The 25,447-nt window shown below is 47.3% G+C and overlaps 1 protein-coding gene across 1 annotated transcript in view; it reads right to left on the bottom strand.

Moving 5' to 3' along the window:
* The window catches only part of LOC147683095 (disintegrin and metalloproteinase domain-containing protein 9-like), a 2,555,772-nt gene that overhangs the window by 1,417,796 nt on the left and 1,112,529 nt on the right, over nucleotides 1-25,447 (bottom strand). Inside the window, exon 10 of the mRNA XM_086942496.1 lies at nucleotides 22,366-22,546. Within this exon, the coding sequence (XP_086798622.1) occupies nucleotides 22,366-22,546 (181 nt within the window). The remainder of the gene's footprint in view (nucleotides 1-22,365; nucleotides 22,547-25,447) is intronic.

The following is a 25,447-nucleotide window of genomic DNA, read 5'->3' as shown; positions in this document are numbered from 1 at the left end:
TGCGTATTTGCTTATATTTGCCATTGATGCAATGATGCAGTTTCAGTGACAGCTGCCCTCTCTAAATACATAAAAGTGCACATGGATGATGTTTGTATTGTATTTTCTGTGTATGCGCTATAATAACGGACACACCTGCTGGCTTTTTATTGCTTGCTTTTCAGTTTGTTTTTGTGAATGCCATGTGTAGCGTTCATTCATGCCGTATAAAACAGGGGGCTATGAAACACTATTTGAAATTGCCAGCTATGCAAATTAGTGAATGGGAGAGGATTTCAAGCATCTTGAAACGCTTCTTACACTCTAAACACTATAATTCTGTTATGAAAAATTAAGTACATTCGAGGAGTTGAAGTATTTGTTTAATTTGATCCACCGGATAATAAAATTTATAAAACTGATTTTTACATCTATCCGGCCATTCACCTGTATATCGGTCCCTCTGTCTGCCCATTCATTTAAGGAGGATTTCTGGTTCCAAATAATTCACCTTTCAGTTTGACATGCAGGAAAACGATACTTTTTAGTTCTCGCTGAGTCAGCGCGCATGCGCTGCTCGGAGAGACATTTAGTAGTTGCTTTTGGAAGTGCTCCCAAAGCGGTGACCAGCTTTCTAGAACGCGCACAGGCGCTCGCGAAGTGCACAGCACTTTTTCACGTCGCGCGCGCAAGTGCGCACCACTGGTGGCCGACAAGGTAGCACTTGGGGTGCCGCGCGTGCGCACCACTCGCGTTCGTAAACTGTTCATTTGCCTTTCACGCCGCGCGGCCACCTACCCCCTGACGCTCCCTCCTCGTCAGCTTTTCATTTTTGTATAATCTTCTCCATGCACCATAAGCTTCCGGGATTTTAAGGTGCGAGTTACTTTGCTTTGTGGAGTGCCTTAGCTTGTCTTGTTCTCTTTGTGTGTCTCAGTGCTGTGGTAAACAAGGTGTTAGTCCTTTGTGCTGGCCTTTCCCTTATATGTGTGCTTTCTTCGTATTGTTTTCAACTAAGAACGACGTTACTGTGCTCCATATTGAAGGCATGGTCGCTGTAGGCTGCTATCTGTGGCGCCGGCAGCTTGTGCATTATTGTAAAAGGTGATTATTCCCTGCAGTGCCGTATAAAACAGGGGGCTATGAAACACTATTTGAAATTGCCAGCTATGCAAATTAGTGAATGGGAGAGGATTTCAAGCATCTTGAAACGCTTCTTACACTCTAAACACTATAATTCTGTTATGAAAAATTAAGTACATTCGAGGAGTTGAAGTATTTGTTTAATTTGATCCACCGGATAATAACATTTATAAAACTGATTTTTACATCTATCCGGCCATTCACCTGTATATCGGTCCCTCTGTCTGCCCATTCATTTAAGGAGGATTTCTGGTTCCAAATAATTCACCTTTCAGTTTGACATGCAGGAAAACAATACTTTTTAGGTCTCGCTGAGTCAGCGCGCATGCGCTGCTCGGAGAGACATTTAGTAGTTGCTTTTGGAAGTGCTCCCAAAGCGGTGACCAGCTTTCTAGAACGCGCACAGGCGCTCGCGAAGTGCACAGCACTTTTTCACGTCGCGCGCGCAAGTGCGCACCACTGGTGGCCGACAAGGTAGCACTTGGGGTGCCGCGCGTGCGCACCACTCGCGTTCGTAAACTGTTCATTTGCCTTTCACTTTCACGCCGCGCGGCCACCTACACCCTGACGCTCCCTCCTCGTCAGCTTTTCATTTTTGTATAATCTTCTCCATGCACCATAAGCTTCCGGGATTTTAAGGTGCGAGTTACTTTGCTTTGTGGAGTGCCTTAGCTTGTCTAGTTCTCTTTGTGTGTCTCAGTGCTGTGGTAAACAAGGTGTTAGTCCTTTTTGCAGGCCTTTCCCTTATATGTGTGCTTTCTTCGTATTGTTTGCAACTAAGAACGACGTTACTGTGCTCCATGTTGAAGGCATGGTCGCTGTAGGCTGCTATCTGTGGCGCCGGCAGCTTGTGCATTATTGTAAAAGGTGATTATTCCCTGCAGTGCTTCATGGATGCATTATTTTTCCACTGTGCTATGCTGTCCGGGTGTATTATTTCCCATGTTAGCTTCTTTAACCTCTGTAGCCTGGCAAATTCACCAAAGTTTATTTGTCATTGTGCAATGTGTTAAGAGTCAGTTCTGTGCTCTGGATAAAATGGTCACTGTCGAAGGTTTCCAGTATTTTAATGTCTTTTATTGCAACAAATATCAAGCGTTGTCTGCGCTTGTAACATGTACAACTTGTTTATTTATCGTAACTGCCTTACTGCAGAATGCGCACGGGTCACAACTTTTTAGAGGTGTTGTGTTGCAAAACAGCACAGTGTTGTGTCTCTCCTCACAAGCCCCATATGTAACGGTTCTACATTTTTGCATGATTTGAAAACTACCACAGGCACAGTGAAAACAGCGTCATAATTGCCTCACTGCGAAGAGTTGGTGGTCTCTGCGAAATTTGTTTTAGACAGGTGTTCAAATTAGAATTGACATTAATTGGCGTGCCGGCCCGCGGTATCAGCAGCAGGGCCACTGAGTGAATGCGCGCGGGGTCTGGGGAAGTCCACTGATTCGGGTATTGTATCTTAATGCTGTTTACACTACTGAACATATTTACAAGCAAAACCACACACACAACCAAACAACCACACACACACACAACCCCACACAAGCACGCACACACAATTAACCACACACAACCACACATACACACACAACCACACACACAACCACACAAAGAACCAAACACAACAACACACAACCACACACACACACAAGCACACACACACACACAATCACACACACAACCACACACACAAACACAACCACACACAATCAAAACCACACCCAAGCACACATCCACACATACCCAACCCGCTCCCACAACCACACACACAACAACCACACACAAACACACACACAACCACACACAACCAACCACACACACAACCACACACATAATCACACCAAGCATTGGCATAGCCAATAGGTTTCACCTTTGGGACCTTATAAGTGTTTAGCCACGCAACAGTTGATGTGGTTGCCCAAAGGATAGTATGCTGCATAAATAAATACATAGAAGGTCCCAAAAGCAAGAACTATTGGCTATGCCAATGCTTGTTGTGGTTGTGTGTGTGGTTGTTTGTGTGGTTGTGTGATATTAAAAGTGGCCCCTATTATTTAAACAGATTGCTAAAAATACAGCCGAAAATCTGCAATCGGTTCAGTTTGAATTTATGGACACGCTGTAAAGGGGTTTTGTATGGGATGGGAGAAAGCATGCTTTTGTGATTACTGAAGGTAATGTTAATGGTAATTTCAGATGTCACGGACCTGGGGATCTGGGTTCGAGTCTCGGTAATGACTCCAAACATCCTATGATTCTGGGCAAATCGCTTAATCTTCCCATGCCTTGCAAAAAAAATAAATGTGTGTCCTCATGTAACGTAATTGGTGCTATGTAAAGCACTCTGATACCCGATTCGGTTCAGGTCAGGTTCGCGCTATATAAAACTCAGCAAAAAAAAACAGTAACAAACATTGGCAAAGTCAACAGTTCTCGCCTATGTGAGAGCTTTTGGCTTCACTAATGTCTTTTAACCATGTTGTACAGCAGAGTTTCTGTTGTTCAGCATGGTTAAAAGTTAGTGGTGAGGTGTAGAGGAGAGTGGCATAGAGAAGCATGGCATGGAGTGGTGTAGGGTCAACCCAGACAAAACGGAACTAATCCTATTCTCTCCAAAAAGTAACCATCGCCCAGCCCAAGAGTGGCTCAAGTATCTGGTTGCCCTAAACTGCCCCTTTACCCTATCCGACTCAGTCAAGTCTCTAGGCATCACCATTGACAAGAACTTATCAATGGAGGACCACATCAAAAACTCTGCTAAAAGTTCTCTTTTCACTTTAAAACACCTCAAGAAACTGAAACCTTTTCTACCTCATGATGACCTCAAGACAGTAGTCCAATCCCTCGTTCGCTCCAAATTCGACTATGGAAATGGCATCCATACAGGGACTCCGAAAGCTCATCTAGCCCCTCTAAGAGCAGTGCTTCACATATCCGATTGACTCGTATCTGGAGTTAAAAGATTTGAACACATCACTCCAGCTCTAAACGGCCTCAATTGGCTTCCCATGGAAGGGAGATGTATCTATAAATTGGCTTGCATCACACACCAAACCCTTCACTCTCCTACCCCCAACAACTTAAACAACAAACTGATTAGAGCAGGTCAATCCAGAACACTAAAAAGCACCAACTTACTCCTTCCTATTCCTCCAAAAGTGAAAAAGAAAAGCACCCAATACCGATCGTTCTCTGGCAATGCTCCCAGGATATGGAACACTCTCCCTGGAGTCCTCAGATGAAATCCCTCTTTCTCCTGTTTCAAAAGGGACCTGAAACTCCATCTCCTAAACAAATACTTTCATGACCAACATCAACTAACCTAGTCTTCTTTATCCAAGTTGTCTCCCCTCTCCCTGGACTTTCATGGATAGTGGGTGACCGGACAATGTCGTTCTCGCCCTTTCTTTATGCTCTCTCCCCCTACGCTGCACTGCAGATTTATTCCCATGTTGTAGTTGTGTCTATGGTTTGCTTCCTTACTGTCGGCCTACTATGTAATTGTAATGTCCTCCTGCTGTGTACTGTGTGTATGTGAAGCGCTCTGATACCTACAGGTCGAGCTAGCGCTATACAAAACCTTTAAAATCTATACTAATATAATAAAGAGAGAGCCCAAACCTTTGAGGCGGGTAATCTCAGGAACCACAGCACCAATCACAACACCCAATACAGTGTTGGAAAGGGCAGTTGCAGCAGAAGGACATAGGCTATGTAGACGCCCACCATATACATTTAAAAGGTACAAGAACTGTGCATGCAAAGTAGTCCCTTGTGGGCGTGGGCGTGTGCTGGGGGCGTGACAAACGCTGGGGGCGTGGGGTACGTTCCGCCCTTCATCCCATGTCTCATATCGTGTGCTAATCCCACCCTGCTCCCTGTAAATACCCCTGCACCCCATAATCATAACCCACCCTTACTCCTAAAAATACCCCAACACCCTTAAACACTAACCCATCTTAACCCTATAAATATACCCTGTACCCCAAAACCCAAACCTATCCCTAAACCCTAAAAATAACCCTGTACCCCAAAACCCAAACCTAGCCGTGAACCCTATAAATACCCCTGTACCTCAAAACCCAAACCTACCCCTGAACCCTAAAATACCCCTGTACCCCAAAACCCAAACCTAGCCCTGAACCCTAAAAATACCACTGTACCCCAAAACCCAAACCTAGCCCTGAACCCTTAAAATACCTCTGTACCCCCTAAACCCAAACCTACCCCTGAACCCTAAAAATACCCCTATACCCCAAAACCCAAACCTAGCCCTGAACCCTAAAAATAACCCTGTACCCCAAAACCCAAACCTATCCCTAAACCCTAAAAACACCCCTGTACCCCCAAACCTAGCCCTGAAACCTATAAATACCCCTGTACCTCAAACCCCACACCTACCGCAGAACCCTAAAAATACCCCTGTACCCCAAAACCCAAACCTAGCCCTGAACCCCAAAAATACCACTGTACCCCCAAACCCAAACCTACCCTGAATCCTAAAAATACCCCTGTACCCCAAAACCCAAACCTAGCCCTGAACCCTAAAATACCCCTGTACCCCAAAACCCAAACCTAGCCCTGAACCCTAAAACAACCCCTGTACCCCAAAACCCAAACCTAGCCCTGAACCCTAAAACAACCCCTGTACCCCATAACCCAAAACTATATCTGAACCCTTAAAATAACCAAACACCCCACAACATATACCTCAGTGCCCCCAAACATATACCCTTATACCCATACTTAAGTTCAAGTTCAGAATTTTGTATAGCGCACTACTCACCCAGAGGATCTCAAGGCGCTTGTGGGAGGAGGGGGGGTACTTTACTTATCGAATATCCAAGTTTAAAGTTGCTTTCTGAAGGAGAGGTGGTTCTGTGTAAGGCGGAGGTGGGTGGGGAGAGAATTCCAGGTTTTGGCCGCTAAATAGGAGATGGAACTTCCCCCCATGGTGGATCTGTGGATACGCGGAATAGCGGCGAGGGCCTGATTGGACGAACGAAGTTGGTGGGTGGGGGTGTAAAAGGACAGGCGCGTGTTGAGGCATTCGGGTACTAGGTCGTAGAGGGCTTTGTGTGCATGGGTGAGGAGTCGGAACGTTATCCTCTTGTTGATGGGGAGCCAGTGGAGGTCTTTCAGGTGACTGGAAATGTGAGCTTGGCGGGGGATGTCTAGTATGAGTCTGGCTGAGGCGTTTTGGATGCGTTGGAGTTTTTTCTGTAGTTTGGCTGTGGTTCCGGCGTAAAGGGTGTTTCCGTAATCCAGTCGGCTTGTGACCAGTGCGTGGGTGACCGTTTTTCTTGTTTTGGTGGGGATCCAACTGAATATTTTTTTGAGCATGCGAAGGATGTTGAAGCATGATAAAGAAACGGCGTTGACTTGTCTGGTCATCGAGAGGGAGGAGTCCAGGATGAAGCCCAGGTTGCGTGCGTGATCCGTTGGTATGGGTGCTCTTCCCAGGGCCGGTGGCCACCATGAGTCGTCCCAAGCAGAGGGGGCTGAGCCTAAGATTAGGACTTCCGTTTTGTCCGAGTTCAGTTTTAGACGGCTGTTCTTCATCCACTCGGCTATATCTTTCATTCCTTCGTGTAAGTTGGTTTTGACGGTGTTTGGGTCTTTGGTGAGGGAGAGGATCAGCTGGGTCTCGTCTGCGTAGGAGATGATGTTGAGGTTGTGTTGGCGCGTGATGGATGCGAGGGGCCTCATGTATACGTTGAAGAGGGTGGGACTGAGTGAAGATCCTTGTGGTACGCCGCAGATGACTTCAGTGGGCTCCGATCTGAAAGGGGGAAGGCGGACTCTCTGGGTTCTTCCGGCAAGGAACGAGATGATCCAGTCCAATGCTTTTCCTTGTATTCCGATGTTGTTGAGGCGTTGTATGAGGGGGCTATGACAGACTGTGTCGAAGGCTGCGGAGAGGTCAAGTAGGATGAGGGCAAATGTTTCTCCGTTGTCCAGTAGTGTTCGAATGTCGTCTGTTGCTGCGATAAGTGCGGTTTCGGTGCTGTGTTTGGCTCGGAAGCCAGACTGTGAGGGGTCGAGGGAATTGTTGGATTCGAGGAAGGTGGCGAGCTGACTGTTGAAGGCTTTCTCAATAACTTTGGCAGGGAATGGGAGGAGCGAGATGGGGCGGTAGTTCTTAAGTTCAGTGGGGTCTGCTGTGGGTTTCTTCAGAAGTGCGCTGAGTTCGGCATGTTTCCAGCTTTCCGGGAAGGTAGCGGAGTTGAGGGAGCAGTTGATGACGTCTCGGAGATGGGGTGCGATGATGGAGTCTGCTTTGTTGAAAATGTGGTGGGGACATGGGTCGGTAGGCGATCCTGAGTGGATGGAGTTCATCAGGTGGATGGTGTCTTCAGTGGTGATTGGGTCCCAAAGGTCGCAAATGTTGGTAGAGGGGGGATTTGGTTCGGGGTGGGTGGAGTGGACTGGTCTCCGGACTGGTTTTCAAAGCTGTTATGTATGTCGGCAATTTTGTTGTGGAAGAAAGAGGCTAGGGAGTCGCAGAGGTCTTGGGATGGGGTGATGTGGTTGGTGCCGGCGGTGGGGTTAGTACATTCTTTGACTATGTCGAATAGTTCCTTGCTGTTGTGGGCGTTGTTGTCAAGTCGATCCTTGAATGCTGATTTCTTGGTGGATCAGATCCGTTGATGGTGTTTGCGGGTGGCGTTCTTGAAGGTGGTCAGGTTGTCAGTGGTTGGGTTTTTTCTCCAGGCTTTCTCAAGGGTACGACAGAACTTCTTGGATGTCTTAAGGTCATCGTTGAACTAGGGGGCTTTTTTGCTACTTTGCTTGATTTGATGGTTTTTCAAGGGTGCTAGTTTGTCGGCGCTGTGGGTGATCCATTGTGTGAGGTTGGTGGCAGCTTGATTTGGGTCCGATGATTTGGCAGGAGGGATTTTGTGAAGCGAAGTGAAGAGCTGGTCGGTGGTAATTTTGTTCCAGTTTCTTCGGGGGATTGGTTGAGGGAGGTTGTGGGTCGTGGTCTTTTTGTAGTTGAAATGAACGCAGCTGTAGTCCATCCAGTGGAGAGCTGTGGTGTGGTTGAAGGAGATATGCTTGCTGGAGGTGAAGATTGGGTCGAGCGTGTGCCCGGCATAGTGTGGTGGGGGTATCAAAAAGTTGTTTTAGTCCGAGTTTGGCCAAGTTGTCCAGGAGGGTGGTGGTGTTGCTGTTGTTTTTCTTTTCCAGGTGGAAGTTGAGGTCTCCCAGTAGAATGTAGTCCTCAGAGGGGAGGGCGTGTGGGCTGATGAAGTCAGTGAAGTCTTCGCTAAATTGTGTGCGGGGTCCTGGTGGTCTGTACATGAGGGTGCCTCTGAGTGTGGTTTTGGGGTCGGTGTGGATCTGGAAGTGAAGGTGTTCGGCGGCTGCGAGGTTATCGTCTGAGCTGGTAGTGATGCGGATGGAGTTCTTATGTACAATGGCAATGCCTCCGCCTGTTTGGATGGTGCGGTCTTTTCGGATGATCTTGTAGCTGTCCGGGATGGCTATGGCGATGTCGGGAGCTGATGAGGCGTTCATCCAGGTTTCTGTAAGGAAGGCGACGTCCGGCGAAGTGGTGTCGAGTAGGTGCCAGAGTTCAATGGCGTGTTTGTGGACCGAGCGGGTGTTGAGTAGGATGCACTTCAGGTGGTTAGTGTTGGAGCTCTGTTTGGAGTCTGTGGATTTAGTGTGGGTCCTGATGCAGTTGAGTTTGCAGGAGTGGCAGGTGAAGGGTCCATGGGTGTGTCCAGGGGCGGCTTGGTAGCAGTCTTGGAGTTGGCCGGGGTTGAGTGCTGAGAGGGATGCAGCATCATACGTTATGCGGGTGGAGTGGGATTTGCGAAGACCAGGGGGTATGGCGCTGGGCGCCATCCAGGCGCGGACGGGCGTAGACGGGCTTACCTTTGGCGCACCTTCGGCGCGCATGGGGCGCCATCGCTGCACGTGAACGCTGCGCGCAAAAGCATCTGACATATGTGGATAGTGGAGGGGGCGGGGCGAGGGAGGAGTAGCTTAGATGCAGGAGCAGGGTGGAGAGCCGGGCTGGGAAGGCACAAACAACAAACAACAAAATGGCAGTAGGCCAAAAGTCACACAGGACGAGACCCCAACAATCGTTATTAAAAGGGAAGCGTCACCAGCACAATCAGGCAGAAATAATTCAAAGGCAGCAATGCACAATCGATTAACAATGAAAGCGCAGCTCAGTAGGCAGCTACGATAGCGCTACGATACCAATACAGTCAAGGCCCTAATAAGGCAAAAATGGTTGCAGGGGCAATGCGAGCAATGGGCAGCTGATAATGAAGGCAAGGAGCACTCAGGCAGTATAGCACTACGATACCAGAATGGGAGCAGGGAGTAGCGTGAGTAGCGACCTCTTCTGAGGGTCTCAGGACGGTCACAGCGCTGGGGCGAGAGGGGAGAGCCTAATCTATCTGTGGGAGGGAGGAGCAGCTGGGAGGCTGGAGCGGGGTGGAGAGCCGGACTGTGAAGGCACAAACAACAAACAACAAAATGGCAGTAAGCCAAAAGTCACACAGGACGAGACCCCAACAATCGTTATTAAAAGGGAAGCGTCACCGGCACAATCAGGCAGAAATAATTCAAAGGCAGCAATGCACAATCGATTAACAATGAAAGCTCAGCTCAGCAGGCAGCTACGATAGCGCTACGATACAAATACAGTCAAGGCCCTAATAAGGCAAAAATGGTTGCAGGGGCAATGCGAGCAATGGGCAGCTGACAATGAAGGCAAGGAGCACTCAGGCAGTATAGCGCTACGATACCAGAATGGGAGCAGGGAGCAGCGTGAGGAGCGACCGCTTCTGAGGGTCTCAGGACGGTCACAGCGCTGGGGCGAGAGGGGAGAGCCTAATCTATCTGTGGGAGGGAGGAGCAGCTGGGAGGCGGGAGCAGGGTAGAGAGCCGGGCTGTGAAGGCACAAACAACAAACAACAAAATGGCAGTAAGCCAAAAGTCACACAGGACGAGACCCCAACAATCGTTATTAAAAGGGAAGCGTCACCGGCACAATCAGGCACAAATAATTCAAAGGCAGCAATGCACAATCGATTAACAATGAAAGCGCAGATCAGCAGGCAGCTACGATAGCGCTACGATACAAATACAGTCAAGGTGCTAATAAGGCAAAAATGGTTGCAGGGGCAATGCGAGCAATGGGCAGCTGATAATGAAGGCAAGGAGCACTCAGGCAGTATAGCGCTACGATACCAGAATGGGAGCAGGGAGCAGCGTGAGGAGCGACCACTTCTGAGGGTCTCAGGACGGTCACAGCGATGGGGCGAGAGGGGAGAGCCTAATCTATCTGTGGGAGGGAGGAGCAGCTGGGAGGCGGGAGCGGGGTGGAGAGCCGGGCTGGGAAGGCACAAACAACAAACAACAAAATGGCAGTAAGCCAAAAGTCACACAGGGCGAGACCCCAACAATCGTTATTAAAAGGGAAGCGTCACCGGCACAATCAGACACAAATAATTCAAAGGCAGCAATGCACAATCGATTAACAATGAAAGAACAGCTCAGCAGGCAGCTACGATAGCGCTACGATAAAAATACAGTCAAGGCGCTAATAAGGCAAAAATGGTTGCAGGGGCAATGCGAGCAATGGGCAGCTGATAATGAAGGCAAGGAGCACTCAGGCAGTACAGCGCTACGATATCAGAATGGGAGTAGGGAGCAGCGTGAGGAGCGACCGCTTCTGAGGGTCTCAGGACGGTCACAGCGCTGGGGCGAGAGGGGAGAGCCTAATCTATCTGTGGGAGGGAGGAGCAGCTGGGAGGCGGGAGCTGGGTGGAGAGCCGGGATGGGAAGGCACAAATAACAAACAACAAAATGGCAGTAAGCCAAAAGTCACACAGGACGAGACCCCAACAATCGTTATTAAAAGGGAAGCGTCACCGGCACAATCAGGCACAAATAATTAAAAGGCAGCAATGCACAATCGATTAACAATGAAAGCGCAGCTCAGCAGGCAGCTACGATAGCGCTACGATACAAATACAGTCAAGGCGCTAATAAGGCAAAAATGGTTGCAGGGTCAATGCGAGCAATGGGCAGCTGATAATGAAGGCAAGGAGCACTCAGGCAGTATAGCGCTACGATACCAGAATGGGAGCAGGGAGCAGCGTGAGGAGCGACCGCTTCTGAGGGTCTCAGGACGGTCAGGACGATACTTACCTTATCCAAACATTAAAAAAAACATGCTTTTACCATTCATGCATTTACAACGAATTTCGTTGTAAATGTATGCTTGGTAAAAGCATATAAAATGTAATGCCATGCGTTAACTTGGCATTGCGGAGTCATAGTACTTTCGTAATGAAAGTATGCGGAGTGATGGGTGTTTACCCTCCCCCAGTAAGTACATTGGTGGCACGGCGGCCCACATCTCCAGCAACATACTCATATTTTTTCACCACCCATTTGAAAAATGCACAGGTCTCTCTCATTGATGGCCAGCACTGACATACACTTTTAGACACACTTTCCGCCACAAGTTCTAGACTAGCGAACTTTAGAGCTTGGAAGCTGCATTCGAATCTCGGCATCAGATGAACATCCTGTGATTCCAGGCAAATCGTGTTATCTCCCCGTGCCTACCACAAATTATTGTGTTCTTCTGTAATGTAAATTCTGCTCATGCCATGTTGTCGAGTTTTCGCTATATAATATTGCAAGGAAAAATAAAGTAGGGAAACTCGAGTTCACAAACTACTGAACGCGCATTCTTAAGTGCATCAGCAGTGCACTGTGAATCGGAGCGTTTCACAGGCCTGTCACAGATAAGAAATGCTATCAAAACGAAATCTTACAAAACAATATACTACTGGCCGGCAGCAATTCATACCCGGACAACGTCGGGACGAGCTGCTAGTAAATAAATAAAGTGGGGTGGGGTAGAGTGACGTAGAGAAGAGTGGGACAAAGTTGAGTGGAGTGGCATACAGTAGAGGGGAGTGATGTAGAGAACTGTGACAGAGTGGCACAGAATGGCATGGTGTGGAGCGAGATAGCCTTAAGTAAAGTGGCTTAGAGTGGGGTGGAGTAGAGTGGATTGGTGTAGAGTGGAGTGCAGTGGAGAAGAGTGGCATAGAGTGGAATTTAGCGGCATAGAGTAGAGTGGCACAGAGTCAAGTGGCAATGAGGAGATGTTGTGGAGTGCAACAGAGAAGTAGAAGTGTGTTGTGGCGCTGAGTGGAGTAGAGTGACACATAGTGGAATGGAGTAGAGTGGCGAAGAGTGGAGTATAGTGGCACAGAGTATACTGTTGTAGAGTTTAACAGTGTAGCGTGCTGTAGAGAGGCATTGTATGGAGTGGCATTGAATTGAGTGGTGTGGAGTGGTGTAAAGTAGAGAGGTGCAGAATAGAGTGGTGTGGAAAGGCATGGAGTTGCATAGAGTAGAGTGGTGCAATGTAGAGTGGTGTGGAGTGACAGAGTGAAAGAGAGTAGAGTAGAGTGGCGTAGAGTAGTACAGTTGTGGGTGTAAGTTACTAAAGTGTCACTAGAGATAACAGATAGGGTGCAGGCTACATAAATAAGAAGCTGTACGTTTGTGTTAACAGTCAAGTCAAGTCAAGTCAAAGTTTATTATGTTTTTGGCTCTCAATGAGGGCCACATAAAATAAAACATACAATATACATCACATAAAAGAATCAGCAAAATAACACCTTACAGTCTAGAAAAAGCGATGTGGAACATACAGTCACTAGTTTCGCAGTCCTCAGCCATTCCGCGTGCATTATTAATAAATATCTAAAAAGCATTTAAAAAAGTTGAAAATTCTGTAGCAAAACATTTCATTAGGTGGGCTATAAAGTGCATGGAGGAAAGTATATACATTTAAAATTCCTAGCTGTAGACAAATTGGTTTTAGCCATTTGAGGCGAAAAGGACGCAATACCTTACATACAAACAAAACATGATTGAGATTCTGTACATTATTATGGCAGAAATTACATACAGGAGACACACCATACCATTTTGCGTGAAGAGAATTTAAAGGAAGCAGATCTTGTCTCAATAAAAACCATAGCCTTCTGATTCTATGAGGGATATTCCAGATGAGATATTGTTGGGGCTGTTTAAACAAGTATGTATTTAGCAAAGGTTGTCTATCCTTTTTCCTTGTTTGGGCTATCTAATCTAGTTTATAACATAGTTCCCAGGATGCATTTTTTTATTTCGTCTTAAGTTCAACGGGGTCTAATAAGAACAAGATGTTTGCATCCAACTCTAGTAGATCAACAGCCATTCTAAAGTTTTTTACCAATAAAGAGAAGTCATTGAGATCCCCCAAAAGTTCTCTTTTAATCGCTTCTCTCAGGGAACCATTTTTTCCTCTAACCAGACAGGCTACCCATCTTACAAGGGCAATCAGCCCCTGCACCCAACCGCTTCTCAAACCAAATTCTAGCCTGCATGAACTGTCGGAGCAGGCCGTATTTAGAGTTGATATTTTCCTTAAGATCTTTCCTTCTACTTTCGACACAAATCCCCAATGTTTTATATCCACTAATTCAATCCCATAAAGGAGAGTGGCAGGTATTTTAGCTTTAAACACATCAAGGAATAATTTAAAGTGTCTCTTCCCTGTAGCTTTATACAAAGAGCACAATCCCATCCCATGTGACAATGCTTTACGAGAATTGTGCTCTATATGGGCAGTCTCACTTATGTTTGCTGTAATTATTTTCCCTAAAAAGGTGTAGGTTTTAACTACCTCTAATTTCTGTCCTCCTAATATCCAGTTGTAATTTACAGACCTGCATTTTTTCTTACCGAAAATACACATAATCTTGCTTTTAGTAGCATTGATCTTCATAAAGTGTTTTTCTGCGAAAAGTGATAATGCATGCAGGCGATTTGACAGGCCCTTCGGAGTCAGGTCAAGAACAAGTATATCGTCTGCATACATTAAAACAGCTATCGGTACTCCCCCAATTTTTGGGGCTATTCCTCCCCTGGATGTTATTTGGGACGGTAGGTCAGCTGTATATAGGGAGAACAGAATAGGGGCTAGTATGCATCCTTGTTTTAATCCATTCGGGGAAGGGATTGATTGGGAAAGTCCCCACCTGTGTTAACAGTAGGACAGCACATTACATGTCTGAAACACTTATGAAATGAAGAAAATAGTGCATGGCAAAAAGACGGGGAAGAAGAAAGATGAAGAACACAAGTATTTGACTAATGCTCCAGGTAGGAGCTAACTCAAGAAAGAAAAGGAAGCTTATAGGAGCTAAGCAATCAAAAGATTGGAAATCACAATTACACCGAAAACACCTAATGGCATGCTGTAGGTGAGCTGTAAGTGAATTAAAAATAATACGTCTTGTGGCATAGCACATTCATTGTGTAGGCAAGACCTAAACATAGGCATGAGCGGGAAATCCGTTACGCTCGCGGATTTTGCGGATTTTTGGGAAATCCGCAATCCGCGAATTTTGCGGATTTCCCGCAAAATCCGCAAAAAAAAAATCAGCGAGCGTAACGGGTTCAAAAGTTGAACCTCCACTCGTGCAACTATTTTACAATGGCGCCAGCAAGCTGCCAGCGCCGTTGTAAAATAGTTACAAAGTTAGCTTGCACAGGAACCACTAGATAAAACGAAGCAGGTGCTGCTTTATTTCATCTAAGTGCTTCCTGTGCAAGCTAACTTTGTAACTATTTTACAACGGCGCTGGCAGCTTGCTGGCGCCATTGTAAAATAGTTACAGGCAGCTCACTCAAGGGACCCCTGCGCCCTTCGGGGCGATTGCATAGTAACACACACATGGTCCCTCGAACTAGTTGATGCTCAATTTCAGTGACTCATTCATTAGCCCAAAAACAATCGTGAGCGTCTTCGAGGCTGGACAGGTGTGCCTCTTCCCAAATCTACTGTGGAAAATCAGCTGTGATGCTGGGTAGAGGCCTTTGCATCCTTGACTTTCATGAGCGCAATCCCCGTGCTGTTCTGTGACCAGGAGCTTCTTTCTCTTCATATATGTGTTCGCACGGGTTGCTGCAAGTTCGCACGCGTTTTGTACAATTTCGCAATTTGCGATATTGTACAAAACCCTCGCGAACTTGCAGAAACCTGTGCGAACATAAAAAAAAAAATCCACAAATTCGCGGATTGCCAATCCGCAAAATCCGCTCATACCTACCTAAACACCGTCTCACAGACCATAACACAATCCCACAAACAGCCCAAAAATCGTTCCACAATTTGATCCGTCAGACCAGCTCTTAGGGCACTGCTAGATTCCCTACAGGGCAGACCAATCCGAAAAGAATATGTCCTGTAAGGAAAGGAATGTGCATTGTTTTCTTTCGTGAAAAAAGGAACATGTGTGCTTTTATTCAGCAATAGGAAGTGGTGTCCACCTCTCTGCGTCAGAAACAGAGAGATCTATAATGAGAGGGTTAATCGTAATCCTCTTCCTCCTTAATGTTTGGTCTCTTAGGAATACTATTTCCTTCGTAACTGATTCCCACACTTTTTAAAAACCATGCATTTGCCAGTGATGGTCATGCAGCATACAAAACCACACTTAATATCTTTGTCAATGTTTATTCCTGAGACAGACTAAACAATGTAGAAATCCGATCACATAGCGAATCCCCACCTGTACCAACGGCAGTGGTCATTAAACACAGCGGTTGTTTCCCTTTCTAAACATTAGACTCATAAGACATTAGAGGATAATATTATTCAGTTATTTGTAAGTCTGTGGCAGGACCAGAGGCGAGGATTATGCTCTCTTTCTTTATTTCCAAACTCCAGCTGTGTTCAACTTTAACATGATAAACTATCTTTCCCAAGAGTCCCAGGGAAAGGTCAACAAGAAGGTGAACTAATCAGCAGTCCAAAGCTCCCTGAAAGACAATGGGCTTCTGGGATACTTCCTCTTTCTTTCCTGCTCTCCGGCAGTTAATTCACAAATGTATTGTTACCCTTACAATGTTATAATTCAAATAAACTACGCCAAAAACAATTGGATAGATCAATTTGTTGTCAAGCCCTCACAGGTAGCTAGCATTTAAACAATCAATAATTCAATTTGCTCATTTATATCGCGAAAACTCTACAATGAACATTCTGAACACGGGTGTATATTTTTTAAAATATAAACTCATTTAATGTGAAGAAACAGAAAGGATACTAAACAGTAAAACAAAACATAATGACAGAGGTTTAAGAAACGACATACAGAAGTAGAGACCTCAGAGTCATATATGTAAACATCTATTCCAGGATACTTTAACAAACGGAAAATGAATCTGAAAACAAAAGAAAACAATTCTTTAAGAAAATAATCACTGAGGAAATAGATTTCTATTTGTTTACATTAAATACCTTTATATTTTGAATCCAATTGTTTTTGACTTAGTTTATTTGAATTATAACCCTTGTAGGAAAATTTACCTAACAATCGTTACATTTCCCAAGCCTCCGAGGGTATATTTGGTTCCCCACTTTCCTTGTACCCTTATAGTATGTCATTTCTTGTTATTTGCTATTGTATACTAAGTGTGTGCATATTTCTTGTTGCACGGCGGTCAGACGCGATAGCCTGTGCCACGGGAGCATCTCTCATTGCTGCTTTCGCAGCACCTCCACAAGCCTCATGGCACGCGGTAGTGGTTGAAGACTGCTGGAGGGTGTGCGAGCCGCATCTCATTGCTCCGCGGGGGTCGCACGCGTTTCCTGTCAGTTTCAGTAATCTGAGAGCGGAGCGCCCCCGCCAACCCTCTGCTCCCTGAGCCGCCTGGAAGTCAGTTTGCCCGTATTAACGGGTCGGTATTTAAATAAGCAGCTGAAGCCAGCAAAGAGGGTCTGTAGTACTTTGCCTCATTCATTTCCTAGTCGGAGCAGGACGCTCCAAGCAGGATAGTGCCTGCATCATTAGGTTGCCAGTGGGGCCCGGCCCAGGCATCCAGGATACCCATAAGGGTGAGTCCGCCCCAGGGATCTTTTGTGTACCAAATTCTCGCACTTGCGCAACCAAAGCATAGGGCTCTGCACAGCCGCCAAATTCATAAGGGCCTAATGTTCGCAGTACTAGTGGGGCAGCAAGGACCCTACTAAGGTCCACCCCTGGTTATCTAGAGGCCTCCCCCCTGTTATATGATGGTTGGGGATTATGTGGAAGAGGAGTCACTACAGGTGCTCCCCCTGTACAACGAGTTCTGTGAGGCCGTGGATTCCTCCATCTATCAGGCGGTCGCATGGGCCCCTTTGAACAACGCCTTTAGGATATCGCCTACGCATTTGCTGACAACCCACCTCCAAGGGGCACCACCTTCCCTTACACTCTTCCCCAAGCGCAAATCAGAGTTGGCCATAGATCTTGGAGCCTTCGATCACCTTAAAAAGGCCTTCCTCACATGCCCTTCCCTCGACCCACCTGAATCTTTGAGGGAGGTTCTCCTCCTTGTCCCGGGCAGGGGGGACGGCGATGAGTCACCTAGTGAGTCCATGGACGAAGCGGCCCCTCCCCGCCATGGCTCCCCCTGTGAGTGTCGCAGACTCCCCTTCAGACATGGTGGTCCCTGTGGATCTTCTGCACCCACGTTATACGAAATGGATTCCTGAGGATAAGGTCGCCCTATTTGTGGCATGTCATTTCTGGAAACCCCTAGAAAAAGAGGTTAGAGCCTGCTTAAGGTGGAATGCCCATGTTCGGTCCTTGAGTGCAAGGTGGCGGTCACGTCCGAAATAGATCCTAGGATGGCCACCTTCCTGCAGAAATACATTTGCGACCCCAAGAAAGGAATAGATGGGTCCTGGAGAGCATGCCAGGATAAACTCCTGGATGCCTGTAGCCCACTTACCAAGATCCTGGAACTTGCTGAGGAGCCTAAGGCTTCCAATTCGACCACTCTCTCTGGAGTCCGTATCAGGGTTGGGTCAGCGTGCCATAGTATTTCTGGGCAAGGCTAACTGCGCCCTCTCCATGGAGAGGCATCGCTCCCTACTATTAAAGGTTAACCCCAAACTTGGGGACCTCGCATCATCAGAGCCAGACGCAGTGAGTCAAGGGGGGCTCATCGGGGATGCGTTTGTCAAGGAGTTTAATTTAATTTAATATGCGTGTTTATATAGCGCTAGAATCACTCCCGGGGGAGTATCTCCGCGCTTCGACCGCTGCGAAACCCTTCCTGGCTTCCCTGAGAGATGGTCCCTTAATGGGTATCTCCAGGGTGAGACCAGGCATCCCCGGCGGTCTGGTGGGGCCGTTAGTGAAGATGAGGCAAACTAATGCCCAGAGTTGCCGAGTGTGATCGCTGATCAGAGTGGGCACCGAGGCGAGAGAATTATCGAGTCCGCTGACCCTGGTCCAGAAACCTGCCGCGCCGGGAATCGAACCCTGGTCCCGGGCCGTCCTCTGCTCTCGGGTCTGCCGCCTCTAACCAGTGAGCCACACTACCTCACTGAGAACATTTGTGGCCATGTTTACCACCTTGGACAAGGTGCAGGCCTCCATTAAGAGGGTCTTCCACCCGAAGGTTTTCGTTGGGGCCGTTCGTGGCAGCGAGCGATCAACTGGCCACTTCCACACCCAAGCACCTGCGAGGAACTTCAAGCAAGCGCAGGAGCAGCCCAAGCAGGGAGAATTCTTCCAATCCAGTAGGAACGTCAGGGGTTGAGGATCCAGGGGCAATGCTAGAGGTCACTTCCAGACCCAAGCAGGTAAGAATCTGGCTTTTCCCCAAGTTGCAGGTAGGGGCAGATTGGCGCTATTCACTCACAATTGGTAGGCTATGAGTACAGATTCTTGGGTTCTCCAAACCATCTGGGGGTTCAGCATAGAATTCTACGGGCGTCCGGTTCAGAAAGTTCGCCCACGCCCTCTCATCTTTGCCAAAGTTCAAACCGACCGGCTGGACAAACAGGTGATGAACTTACTGCGCAAAGGGGTGATAACCTGTGCTTTACTCCACCCTCAGGGTTTTCTAAGCAACCTTTCTTTGGTGGACAAAACAGATGGGGGTCAACGCCTAGTCATAAACCTAAAGGAGTTCAACAGCTGGTTGGTTTACCGTCATTTCAAAATGGAGGGAATCCACCTGCTGCGTGACCTTCTGAGCCCAGACAACTGGGTGGTGCAATTAGACATAAAGGACGTGTACTTGGGGGTCCTGATCTTCCCCCTTCACCCCTGATCTTTCCCCCTCACCGCAGATTCCTTCAGGTCCTGTGGAAGGATCATGTGGACTTTCCTCAGCGCCTTGGTGCTTCACCAAGGTCCTCAAACCAGTGGTGAAGTACCTCCGAGCTCGAGAGTTCCGCCTCATGATTTACTTTGACGACCTGCTACTCTTAGCCCAATCTCCGAAGCTGCTGCCATTGCAGGCGGCGGTGGCCTTGTTGCAAGGCCTGGGTTTTGTTATCAACGAGAAGAAGTTCCTCCTTACACCAGAAAACCAAACTACCTTTCTCTGTGTTGTCACAGACTCAGTCAACAAGACCTTAAGTTTACCAGCCAGAAAGATCTCGAAGATTGGGCGAGCGCTCAGGAGAGCCCTAGTCAGGCCTACTACTTCTCTCCAACAAGTAGCCAGAATAGTGGGGCTCCTGTCGTCCTACATTCAGGCCTTCTTCTCGGGCCCGCTCCACTACAGGGCACTCCAACGACTCAAAGCTTCCCACCTGAGGAAGGGTCTAAAGTATGCAAAGCAGGTCCCCCTCACGGAGGAGGTGAGGCTAGAAATGAGGTGGTGGTTAGATCAAAAGGAGGCTTGGAACGGGTGGGCCATATTGGCTCGCTGGGGGGCTCGCTGTGGGAACTTCTGTGCAGGAGGAAAGTGGTCCGCAGATGAACAACTTCTCTGCATCAATTTCCTGGAGTTATTAGCAGCCTCCTTTGCCATCAAGTGCTTGACCAAAGACAAGGTCAGCTGCAATGTACTCCTCAAGATGGACAATATCTCGGCGGTCAGGTATATAAACCAACTGGGTGGCACCAAGTCCAAAGCATTAGCGGACATGGACAAGGAATTTTGGACACTTTGCCTCAACCGAAATGTCTCGTGTCAGCGGAGTACCTTCCCGGGGCGTCCAATTTGATAGCGGATTGGTGCTCCAGGGCATGGACAGATATAAGCCTTTGGCAACTGGATCCTCGTGTCTTTCAGAGACTAGTTTTGTGGGGTCTGTTATCGGTGGACCTGTGTGCCTCTCGCCTAGACAATCACCTTCCCAAGTTCTTCAGCTGGTAACCGGACCCTCCGGCAGCAGCCACAGGTGCCTTCCTCCAGGACTGGTCGAAGGAGGCGTTATGCCTTCCCACCATTTGCCATGATAATGCACCTATAGGCTCAGGTCCGCAGAGAGCAAGCGAAAGTATTGCTGATCACGTCCAACTGGAGGTCACAAGTATGGTTTCTAGTTCTTCTGGAACTTTCATGGGATTCTCCAATCCTTCTACCCCCCAGGGATGTCCCCAACCCCATGATCCTCAAGATCCAGATGACTCTCATGGCCTGGCGGATTTCCGGCAACATTGGAGACTCCGTGGCCTATCACAAGAGGTTCAAAGGATGCTGGCAGCTAGCAGGGCAGAGGACACCAACAAGAGCTACAGATCAGCCTGGTCCAAGTGGGTAGGTTGGTGGCTTGGGAGAGATCAAGATGCCGTGGGGTTTGAAGTGGTCTACATCGTAAATTATCTGGCTTCCCTGGCTTCTGAAGGTTTGGCTTACCGCACTATCAATTACTACAGATCGGTGGTTTCAACAGGCCATGCCCCTGCCCAAGGAGAAGCTGTAGGCGAGTATCCGTTTGTTTGCAAGATCATGAGAGGTATCCGTCTATCACTTCCACCACAGCCCAGATACTCTAAGCCTTGGGACGTTAACAAGGTCTTATCCCTTTTTTAGACGTGGCAAGCTAATACATCTCTCTCAAGGAAAGAGTTATCGGCAAAGCTTTCCATGATTCTGCACCTTGTCTCTTGTAGGAGAGTGTCTGACGTGAGGGCCCTAGCCCTTTCTGGTCAGTGCTTTACCCCGGGGGTCACCTTCTATATTTCCAGACGCACAAAGACAGGGTCCAAGGCGATTTCATATCCTGCATTTGACAGACACACCAAACTGTGTGTGGTGCGCTGTTTAAAAGCTTACGAAAGCATGACAGATGAGCATCACAGCGAGACCCAGTTATTGATTTCTCTCAGGAAACCTTTCAAAGCAGTCTCTTCTTCTACCATAGCTAGCTGGTTCAGATGGGTCATGCAAGAGGCGGGCATTGACATGTTGCACACTCAGTCAGGGGAGAAGTGGCCTCTAAGGTGTTTTCACTCGGGCCCACCTTGAAGATATAATCAATGCTGCAGACTGGTCTTTAGATTCCATGTTCAAAAAGATTCAATTTCAAACCAGTCTTGGACATGGCCTCCCTGGTGGTTGACAAGCTTAGAACGAGCATAATCCTCACCTCCGGTCCTGCCATGGAATCAAAAGTTTCCTAGTACACATGACGGAAAGTTTCAATTATATTAAGGATACGGAGACGAGGATTATTACCGCCCGGAGTTTCCTGAGGTAATCAGTCACCTCTTTTTCCAGCCCAGTCTGAGAGAGACGGGGATGACGGTGTTCTGGATCGACATATAGGATAAGTATACTTTAAGTTGGCCTACAACGCTTTATTGACTATTGTTGTGCTTACTAATATAACTCTGTGCATGAATTTATTCTATGGTTCTGCTTAGCTCGCTTTGACTATAGCTTGAGTGATCCCAGGATGTGCAAGTTCAGGTTCATTATTGTTCCCTCTGGTTTCTTGTAGGCTCAGAACCTGCTAAAATGGACTAGCGGAATTCGATGACGGGCAGAATGTCGTAATCAAGAAAGAGGAAGTATCCCAGAAGCCTAGTGCCTTTCAGGGACCTCGGGACTGCTGATTGGTTCACCTTCTTGTTGACCTTTCCCTCAGACTCTTCGGAAAGATAGTTTTTTATGTTAAAGTTGAACACTGCTGGAGTTTGTAAATAAAGAAAAGAAAGCATAATCCTCACTTCCGTGTCCTTAATAGAACTTTCCTTCATGTGTACTAACAAACTTTTCATTTGATTTCCCTAATCAAGTGTAAAGCCGAATTCCATGTAAATATAGCCCTTGGATTTTTACGTTCATAATAATTGAGCAAAATAGATTAGAAACACTGTTATACTCTAGCAACGCTCTATTATGCAAAATGTTAATCATAAGTGAATCTATAAAATGTATTATTACTATACATACTGAGGCTGAGCCGCAATCGCATGCTTCTCCTTTGTCTACCACCCTGTTTCCACAAAGTGCAGGGTCAACTCTTGCTTTAAGATTCGGCAGGGTCAAAAGACAGCTTGCACCAAATGTCAAAACAAATATGTTAAAATCTTCACCACTGCAGCTGCTAAACACCTGTACGCCCGTTGTGACACTGGAAAAGAAAGTGGTGTTAAAAGATGATATTCAAATCATAGGCTTTAGTTAATGAAACATACTCAATAATTTTGAACATGTCTTCTTAATTTTTAAAAGCAATAACAAACACGCGAAAAAGATAAATATGATATAAACATTTATATGCAATGTTTCTTTTCGGTTCCAGGGAAAGGCTCTGCTTTCTCTCCTCCTATAGTGCAACCATCGGGTCGATATTGCTTTCTCCTTCCCTTGCCCAGAGTCCCTGAGAGGAAAATCACAATTCCCTCTACCCAGGGGCCTCCCTGTGAACCAGAGGAAAGGGACCCTTGCACCAACGAGGGATAGGAGCCACGCTGGTGGAATGGACAGAGTGTTGGCAAATGAGGGTGGGGGGGTAGGGGGGGGCTTGGGGTGCTGCCTTGACTGACCTTTCAAGAACGTTTTTTTTAAAACACAATTTTTTTGATTTTATCATATTCAAATGGTATAGCAATGCTACCGCTGTTTGATGGTACAAACATAAATAAAAATGGTCGTATTTTACAATATCACATTTCTATTATTGTCCATGTGGTCTATCAAGAACTTCATATGAAACAATGACTTACACTACAACTTGTGATATGTTCAAGGATAATCTCTTCAGCTCGATGTAGTAAATTAAAGAACCTCTAAAATGCCTGCTGAACACCAAAATAGCATATGCATTTAAAAATAGAATAGGCATTAGCCGAGCTATTGGCTGTGCCAATCTTTGGTGGCCCTGGCATACAAATGCATTTGCCAAAACACAAGCACACGCATGACCTGCAATTTTGGACTAGTTTCTCATTAAATGAAATTCATTCCAAGATTGCCACGAGGAGTTTCTTCAGGTCCACTGCCTTACAGTGGAATCGCCTTCCATTGAAACTGAAATCAGCTCAGTCACTTGCCTTGTTCAGAAAGTCCCGGAAAACCTTGCTGTTTGTCCAGAAGTAGTAAATTATGAGTCTTCCACTCTCTGTCTTACATAGCACCCTGACACCTCCTTGTAACTGTCCAAGCTTAATGAACAAGTTACTTACCTTCGGTAATGAAATATCTGTAAGAGACATAGATAAGTTATGGATTCCTCACCTTAGAAATAGCCCCTGGCGTCAGACTGGATCCGGAGATTTTTTTTCCAGCAGTACTCCTGCGTGTCGGTAGGTGGCATTGCCAGACTCTGCGTTCGTCATTGGCGTCGTGGTCGCTGGAATGACGTTGCAGTATCTACTTAGACGCCTGCGCACTGACCTCAGTTCTTTACACGACATTCCACGCCAGAAGTACAGAGCCATGCAAGACACTGACCACTGGTGCACAAGACTAGGGCCCTGAAGGGAAGTCCCTTACCTAGGAAGTCAGTTCGCAAAACGGGGAGGATCGGGGGGATCCATAACTAATCTATGTCTCTCCCAGATATATCGCCGAAGGTAAGAAACTTGTTCATCTGAAAGAGACAATTAGTTATGGATTACCCACCTTAGAACAGATACCCCAGCAATACCAACCTCGGAGAAAGTCCTGGAGAACTGACCAGCCAAAGAAGCTGTCTCTCTGAAGTTGGTTTATTTATTTATTTTTTTATTTTATTTCTTTCGATTTGTATAGCGCGTTATAACCCAGGGGTCTCTAAGCGCTAGTCCGATAGACACCGCAGGAAACCTGAACAAGACACTTCCCAGAAATTTATAGCCCACCCCAGGCCTTCTGGAAAAGAACAGTCTTCAACCTCTTCCGAAAGGACAGCAAATTGGGTTCTTTGCGCAAGTCCGCCGGTAGACTATTTGTTGTTGGTTGTCCAGGTAAACGTGCAATGAAGCCCACGTAGCAGTCTGGCAGATTTCATGAAGGGGAACTCCGTGTCCCAAAGCAGTTGTAGCTGCTGTTGCCCTGCTGGAATGGGCAAGCAACCCTGCTGGAGGTTCCTTTTTCGCTAAGGAATTGCAGATTGTGATGCAAAGAACAACCCATCGAGAAATGGTTCATTTTTGCACGGCCCAACCTTTCTTGGCGCCAACAAAGAGCTGGTCATCCACCCAGAATTGTTTTGTGCGATCCAGAATAATTGAAAAGTGATGTTTTGGGGGAGGAGCTACGACAGCAAGCAAGATGGCCGCATAGTCTCCCGGCTCCGCTGACCTCCGTCTTACGCTTTAAGATCCTGTCACTTATCCTGATTTCCTGCCCCGGATCCGTGTGTGTGAACTAATCCGCACTCAGATGGTGTGATCCCGGGGTTTTCTGACATTGTGGAGCAGAGTAACGTCGAGGACCGATTTGTGGCTGGCTTAGCCGGGTCTGAGTTGAACAACAGCGGACTGTTGAGGGCGGCAGGGTCCGGTCTCAGGAACTTTCAAAATTTTTGGATTGCTTTGCTACCATCTGCAGCCTGGTGTTGTGTTGGAGGTGAGGACATGAGTGACGCACGGTGCTGTGTTGCGGGGGGTCCTGACCCGGAGGCCCGGCACTTGTATCGCCGGCGCACCTTGGGTTGGAGTCTCATCGTGCACTAATGCATGCTGACGGTTGGTCCCTCACGGCTCAGTCCTGCTCCGGCTGATCTTACCCCGAAGGCGTCTCTCCGTGGGGATCATTATGCCTGAGGAAATATGGAACTGGGCGGAGCAGGCCCAAAGTAGCCCGTCATTGCGGGCGGTGCTGGCGGCCCTAGAGGCACTTCAGGCGACTGTGGCAGCTCAGACTCGCGGCCTGTTGTCGGCGGCAGATGGACTTAAAGGACTGAGATCGGATCCTGACTCGAGTCCTGCTCCGGCTGATTTTACCCCGAAGGCGTCTCTCCGTGGGGATCATTATGCCTGAGGAAATATGCAACTGGGCGGAGCAGGCCCAAAGTGGCCCGTCATTGCGGGCGGTGCTGGCGGCCCTC

The sequence above is a fragment of the Lissotriton vulgaris genome, chromosome 11 (assembly GCF_964263255.1).
Source record: "Lissotriton vulgaris chromosome 11, aLisVul1.2, whole genome shotgun sequence".
In the NCBI taxonomy this organism is placed as follows: Eukaryota; Metazoa; Chordata; class Amphibia; order Caudata; family Salamandridae; genus Lissotriton; species Lissotriton vulgaris.
The sequence above is the reverse complement of the archived record's forward strand: the minus strand, read 5'-3'. Positions and strand labels throughout refer to the sequence as shown.